The sequence below is a fragment of the Branchiostoma lanceolatum genome, chromosome 19 (assembly GCF_035083965.1).
Source record: "Branchiostoma lanceolatum isolate klBraLanc5 chromosome 19, klBraLanc5.hap2, whole genome shotgun sequence".
Taxonomy (NCBI): Eukaryota; Metazoa; Chordata; class Leptocardii; order Amphioxiformes; family Branchiostomatidae; genus Branchiostoma; species Branchiostoma lanceolatum.
Genome location: NC_089740.1, coordinates 12,151,115 through 12,158,774, shown reverse-complemented (window position 1 = coordinate 12,158,774; position 7,660 = coordinate 12,151,115). Strand labels below are relative to the sequence as shown.

Genomic DNA, 7,660 nt, shown 5'->3' with positions numbered 1-7,660 from the left:
CGTGTATGATTGCAAAGTCATCACACAGATCTGAAAATGATGTAGCACCATCATGGCAAAAACTCAGTGATCTGGGATTGTCAAACTACAAGTGCACGTCAAACATCCACAAGAGCAACTCAAGTCCAAATGGTCTGGTGTTTTTCTCAAGAGACACGTACAGAATCGGTATTGTCCTTTCAGTTAAAGTTGAGGATGGCCAGCGCATCACTGTTACGGTTACGTGCTAACACATGCCAATCAAATCATTATAAACAGTTTTACGGTAATAAATCGACGACAGCGTTTTCTTTCATCTGTCAAGACATTAATTGGTTCCAGCTGACGATAGCACCTGTGGTGTAGTGGTTAGTGACTCCGCTTTTGCATCATAAGGTTGATACATACCCGCCAGTATTGTCAGGAATCCCAATTTGCGCGCCTCAAGGGTTACATTACGTTCTTTCAGCTCCTAAATAAACCATCCACCAACTCGTGTAATTGACCAACTCTCAATCAAAAATGTTGATAGGTTATAATGTTTATGACTTTTCTATTAAAGGAAAGAATGATATGTTACTTAAATACCTACATGTACTAAATGCCATGAAAAAGATATCATAGGCTATATCGAATTTAGGACCCTTATGAATCCTTATACGGTAACGCATTTAGGCTGCTTTTTACCAGCTGAGATCCATTATGTCAATTATCCTTGTGACAAGTATTCTCCACATAACGTCGTGAACATTTAAATACCATTCATCTAAACGCAACCATTTTCTGAACGGAAAGTGGTGTACTGTGATATCGAACTCGCAAATTGAATATCCATCGGTTTTGAAAACTGTTGGAAACAGTAAAATGTTTCCCAAGCTAAGATTTTTTCCTCGTATATCATTCTAATGTCATCCTCGCTTATCCTTTGGCGCAGAGACTACTCTCCGAATACCCAAGCCATGCATTACGAATACCATTATAGTATCGTTGGCTCACTGTCACATAAAACTGCGGTGCGAGACCAAACCGGAAGTCGGGACCAGACAGACTGGTTGATCAGGCAAATACACCGAGTATATTTCATCAGTGCCAACAACCTGTTGTGTTCCCTACTATTGTGTTCTGTTCACGGACCGCAGGTGACGTGCTCCAGCTAGGTGAGATCCTTTATACGTCCTCATGTGACCGTGTTTCTGCAGAAATGTCCAATATTGTTGCAAGAGGGAGGGGTGGGGCACTGCTCCAAGCAGATGTTGGGGCGGACGATCTTAACGTTTTCTTAAAGTCCGGTCGCTCTTACAGCTACTCAGTAAAGTGAGTAGGGGCTATGGATCTCAGAGAAGCTCTGTGGATGTTGAGTGACTGTCAGAAAATTCTGGAAGTCAGAAAACGTTACGATTTTCCTCCCCGACATCTGCTTGGAGGAGTAGACTTGTCTGTGTTTACGTTCTGGCCCAGATGACTTCACGGCGTCTAACGTTAGTTATGGGCGGTACAACGGTCTACAGGGCACTTGGGAAGGGTTTAAGAACGATAAACGTTACTTAAAGACTGTATGAAATATCTACAGTCGTTAAGAATTTTAATGCACAACGTATACAAAAAGTAACTGCTAACGCCCACCACAAAAAAAATGATGATATATTTAACGATTGACAGGAAGAACACTAACAACAATATTGTAAAGCAACTTAATAGGTTCTTGCAATTTTTTTCAAAATGATGGAGTGATTTTTGAAAAATATAAGTTGATTTTGTGTGCAAAAGAAAAATTGTCCTCAATGTCATGCCTTCTTGGAATCCAAGTACTAGATGTATATAGATTCCCAGAATGCAAGAAACTACCTTAGACCAATTTTCATTGGCTTACATCGGTCACATGGCTACGTAAACCTCTTAGATGTCCACACTCTTTTACCATATGGCATTATGAGTCAGTCCTTTCAATTCAAGATTTTTTTGTACAGATCCACTGTAATTTCACGAAATTGTTTACTTTGTGTAACTGAAACAAATCAAAGGAGCGAGTAGAAACAAGTGATCCCAACCGTGATTCGAACCCACGCCGAAACCGGCAGCCCAGATCACAGGCACGCACGTTAACCACTAGGCTAAAAGGTCGTGACCAGTTAGACTGGTCAGTCGGAGGCGCTTGAACCCCCACTGTTACATAACGCATTGGGAAGCTTCAAAGTATATAGTCATAAATTGATCAACCCCATGTATAAGTACGGTATATAGTAGAACTACATTTGTATTTAAGTTCTGTTGCTTCATCATTTAACATTATACATGTCTGATGATTTGAACCAATCCGGAGCTTCCATTATGGATATTGGGCTGTGATATCATTGGCCAGCCAACAGGTGGTTTAAGGTGATTAACCCAGAGGCCTAGTAGTAGCCTCTACCAGGCTCCGCTGATCGCTGGGAAAATAGTAAAAATCGGCCAAAAGAATGAATAGTATGCCAGGGGTAGTCCGCTATGCAGGGAAGTTCAATAGGCGACCAACTTCCCTGCATAGCGGACTACCCTTGGCATACTATTCACTCTATTTGGTCGATTTCTACTATTTTCCCAGCGATCAGAGGAGCCTGTTAGAGGCCAGGGGCCCAGGCCTGTTTTGACATCAGGTTTTGACAGCTGTTTCAGACACAAATAACACCCTGTGACGCTAGCAAAAATTGCAAGAGGTATGAATAAGGCATTGTTGCTGGAGGTTGGAAGAATAGCTGATTTTGTTTTTTGCTCGTTTCAATTGGATAATCAATGGAATTAACTGCCTCAAGGCATATCACACAAAATACGTAAGACTGGAGTGACTGGTTTCATCTAGTCACGTGCACCCTGGGGCATATACCGCTACGGCCCTTAACCCCTACCATGTAATTTCTTAACACCTAAAATACAAAAATGGTAGGTTCTTTAACATGCTCGAGGTGTGGCTCTCTTCTTATGCGGGACAGACAACTACATGTACGTATACCTTTCCAGTAGCATGCAATAAATGTGGTATTAGGCTGTTTGACCTCAAGGTTCGAATCTAGATCTCTTGACATGCCTGATTATGCCCTTGGGAAACGGGAAGGGCACTTAACACGAATACCTCACTTCACTCAGGTGGAAATGTCAGCACCTAGCTTTAATCAGAGATGTGTCCCTTGGAAAAGACATTAAATGGAGGTCCCGTGTTCGAGGAGAGTCACACATGGAGTATGTAAAAGAACCCACCACACTTATCAGAAAGCTTAAGAGTAGTAGTCCTTCCCAGTGTGAGTGGATCAAAAGCAATAAGTTGGGTCCGTAAACTTCACAAACAGCCTTCATAACCCCTGCGACCTTGCCTTTCCTATTTTATTGGGTCAGTTTAAGTCCTAACTCTAAGTGAGCAGTTGAGCTGGTCTTAATCATGACGTTTCTGACCTAGGGTATTTTTCATGTGACCAGTAACCTTGGAGTGACCTTGGGCCACACATTGAAGTGACCTTCAGGTCTTGGTACATATGTAGTGACCATTGAGTAAAACAGAAAAGTAGTCTGGTGAGCAACAACATTCCGTATTTGAACTCTCAATACAAGGGGTTACTCACAAAGTATGCTTCTATATGATTTTACAGATATTTTACCATTCCTTACCATAAAAGCTGTAGCTGTAGTGACAGAAAAATGGTGACAGACGTGCCCTAGGACTAGGTGTGCATTGCGTGCGGTGATATTAGCCATGTTATTGAGACAGAACAAAAAGTAATTTAGACTCCCCTTGTGCAAACAATGCTTCCTGGTATATTTGCGGCAAAGAGAAGTGTTGCTTGGTAGAGATGGAAAATATTAATCTGACGCACTTCCAGGTAAATAGATATAAATGTCAATCTGATTGATGATTCACAGAAACAAATATACCATCTACGTGATTGAATTAGTGTATTGACCAATCAGAGCTTGGAACACAATTAGTTCAGGTAACCTTGGCCTTCAAATACATGTTGTATAATCATACTGTAGTACTCATCTCTGATTGGTTACATGGACGTTCAAACTGATGTGAAAGATAAATGTCATTTTGATTGACACCTGGTGTGAATTACATGTAGTAGCAGGTGTTCCCTGTTTACGAACCCGCCTAGTTGATAGCTGCTCTTTCAAAATCCATAAGATCTTAAGCCTTAAAAAGGTTCAATCTATGAATACTACTTACTAGTATGAACAAAAGAGGTGACTCATCACAAAGATATCTTACTGCTATATGATATTTCTTAACCTCAAAACATGCATATAACATTTATTTTTTAAATGTTACATATATTTTTCTAAATACATGTAATTAGTTTTGAGTTCCCTTTTTTCCCAAGCATACATTGCTCTTGTATATTCACAAGATCCGGAATGGAAGCATTAGCCTAAGTATGAATATCTAATGCTAAATATACATGATATGGACTAATATTTGCATCTTTAAGGTCAATATTATACATATTATATTTTCTACAAGGTGCACTGTACATGAAATACATTGGACTTTCTACCTATGGTATTCCCAAACCATGTAGATTTGATTTTTGCCCAATGAAAATGTAGATCTCATTACAAACAATTACGTGATATTTTACTGTAGGCAAAATAATAGATTTCGTACAAGTTCAAGTTGTTAGGTGGCCCTACTGTACCCTACATTAGCTATAGTGGTCCAAAAACCACACACTAACCCAAATTTTATCATAATGCAATTGATATATACAATACAACAGTATATTACAATATGGTTGTTGTTATTTTGTGTATTTGCAGGCAGAATTCTGGAGTATCTATGGCGTCAGAATCATCAAGTGACTATGACTATCTCATCAAATTCCTAGCATTGGGAGATTCAGGTAAGGTTATCTTTCCCTCTCTTTCCAATTTGAGTCCTAAAAAATTCATGTAATATCGATAACCAGATTGTGCCCAATATGGGATTGAATTTGGTCCTGTGGGTTTACAGAATTTGACCCAATATGACTTAAAGCGTTGAAGTCACAGTCCTGATATTATCTGTAATCATATTTATAAGATTTGCTTAGATTTTTAAGCCGAAACTACATTAAAGAAACAAGCAAGTTTTTATCAAATCTTCAGCCTGACATGGTCTATTGGTAAACAAAATATGCTACGTGTATGATTTTCGTAAATATGAAGATAGGGATGTCATTTTTCTTTTGTAATTGCATTTGAATGACTCAGTTGTTGTAACACACATGTTATGTTCTAACAAACAAACATTGTGTGTGTCGTGTTTCTGTTCAGGTGTCGGGAAGACCAGTTTTCTGTACCAGTACACAGATGGCACCTTCAATCCTAAATTCATCACAACCGTGGGAATTGACTTCAGGGAAAAGAGAGTGGTGAGTAAGATGATTATGTTGCTGAATTCACATTTGTCATACAATAGGGTTATTCAAATTAAGGGCATCCAGGAGACAGCCATGGATATATCAAACAACATTCAGCTGTTTTGTGACAAAAAAGTTTTTTGGAAAATAATTTCATCAGGTTGGTAGAACATAGGATATTGGAGTTACGAGGGGGATACAAACTTAGCCACCTTTGAGATGGTGTTGTCACTGCAAGAGCGGCATCTACTTCAGCTACATTATAACGGTGAGAAGCAGTACTCCAGTCAGAATCTCTGAGGAAGGTGTCTGACAGACACCAAAACGTCAGCAGGTGAGATTTACTGGTTGTGTAACAAAGAAAACTCCAATATCCTAGAAAAAGTTGTTTTACATGTAGATTCTTGTCCAATTGGTTCTTTCATAGCTTGTGATGTCGTTGAATTTGACCACATCTTAACACATTAGTAAGGAGGAACATTCTAGCTGACTGGTGCCTTGGCTATATTTAGATGTTCTTGTACTTCCTAATAACATTATTCATGCCTGTGTTTTGTGTCTGTAGGTTTACCGTCCTAGTGGAGCTGACAATGTTGGCAGAGGACAACGAGTGCACCTTCAGCTGTGGGACACTGCTGGCCAAGAAAGGTAATTTATCCTAAATCATTGTCTCCCTGTACTCTGTGACAATTAAGACATGTAAATTATATATATAGAAACCCTTTTTGTAAAATGTACAAATTGAACTTTGTTGCATAGTATTCACGATAGGGTGCAGTTAAAAGATGATAGTACGAATTCCTATTTTCAGGTGAATGATTTTGGGAACATTCTAATAGAGTACATATATTTTGTATAATCTTCAAATTTCTTTGTGATAATGTTTTGTATTTCCATAAGTGCATATTTTCCCAAGTTTACCCACAACTTTCAGTGAATCTTGTTTCGGGGTAAAAAAAAGTTTTCTGCCGATACGCTTACATGTAAGTCTCTCTGTCATGTTTTAGGTTCCGCAGCTTGACGACAGCGTTCTTCCGCGACGCCATGGGCTTCCTCCTGTTGTTCGACCTTACGAGCGAGCAGTCCTTCGTGAACATCCGCAACTGGATGAGCCAGCTGCAGATGCACGCGTACTGCGAGAACCCCGACGTCGTGCTGTGCGGGAACAAGGCCGACCTGGAGGACCAGAGGGTCATATCCGAGGAGAAGGCACGGGAAACAGCAGAGAAGTATGGGTAAGTAAGAAAATAGGCCGAACAAAAAGGGGTTGAAAGTACATGTACCAACAAGTAAAAGAAACTTAGAGTTTAACACTCATACATTCATGTTGCCATACTGATAGCTACACATGTATATTTTGCATCTAGTAGAAAGAAAATCAGTGATAGAAATGTAAGAAATGCATGAAATGCAATATTGAATTGTGTGTTGAGTGAACTGTGTGAAATATCTGATAAAAACTCCAGTAGTATTGAAACTATAACAAAATACCTAGTGCTAGGGTCCTCATGACCCACCATTTTTTATGATTGACAGAATGCCACTGGCAGCCTGAAAGTGAATTTTGTGCCTTCCTTCTTTCAGGAATGAATGAACAAATAAACATCATGAGTAGTACCGTATGGTAGAAGTAGTATCCAGTACTAGTATTTGATTAAACTGCTGCGGGGTGCCTGACATGAGGGGGCAGCAGTCGGCTAGTCTTCACAAATGAATGAATGAATGAACAAACAAACAGACATACAGACATACAGACAAACAAACCTTTTTTTCTACCACAGTATGCCATACTTCGAGACGAGTGCGGCCACAGGCATGAACATCTCCAAGGCTGTGGAGGGGCTGCTGGACCTGGTGATGGTGCGTATGGAGCAGTGCGTGGACAAGTCCAGCCTGCCCATCACCGGACACAAGAGATTAGAAGGCTCCACCGTCGAGATGGACGAAGCCGGGGAGGAGTCCAAATGTTTCTGCTGAGATGTCCTTGTTTTTTTTTTCTTCTTCCAGAAAAGAGAACATATCAGTATCGATGGGTATCCATAGGAATTGCATTCCAAGTAAATCTAAGATGATTCTGTGGAGACCCAAGAAAAGATCCACTTCAGGTTGCTGTGTCCAAGTGTTTTATTCCTCGTGCCCTGTAGGAGTGTTTTCAACAGTATTTATGATATCAATGGATACAACAATATTTAATATGATATCAATATAGATCATGGCCAAAGGGTTTAGAGTCATGAAAACATGATACTACAGCACTGTTGGTTATAAGAAAAAAAAATCTTATCCTAAATGTCTAGATCTTTTGCTTAAAGTTT

At 39.7% G+C, this 7,660-nt stretch overlaps 1 protein-coding gene across 1 annotated transcript; it reads left to right on the top strand.

Moving 5' to 3' along the window:
- The first annotated feature begins 1,020 nt into the window (after positions 1–1,020).
- On the top strand, positions 1,021–7,449 carry LOC136425283 (ras-related protein Rab-27A-like). Its single transcript, XM_066414120.1, has 6 exons — positions 1,021–1,136; positions 4,765–4,847; positions 5,260–5,357; positions 5,911–5,993; positions 6,353–6,580; positions 7,127–7,449. Exons 2-6 carry the CDS (start codon positions 4,784–4,786, stop codon positions 7,320–7,322), a joined length of 669 nt encoding a protein of 222 aa, XP_066270217.1. The 5' UTR covers positions 1,021–1,136; positions 4,765–4,783; the 3' UTR covers positions 7,323–7,449.
- The last annotated feature ends 211 nt before the right edge of the window (positions 7,450–7,660 follow it).

Coding starts and splice junctions, on each gene's coding strand:
- LOC136425283 (XM_066414120.1), top strand. CDS start 4,784: ATGGCGTCAGAATCATCAAGTGACTATGACTATCTCATCAAATTCCTA. Junction 4,848..5,259: donor CCTAGCATTGGGAGATTCAG/GTAAGGTTATCT, acceptor GTTTCTGTTCAG/GTGTCGGGAAGACCAGTTTT. Junction 6,581..7,126: donor GAAACAGCAGAGAAGTATGG/GTAAGTAAGAAA, acceptor TTTCTACCACAG/TATGCCATACTTCGAGACGA.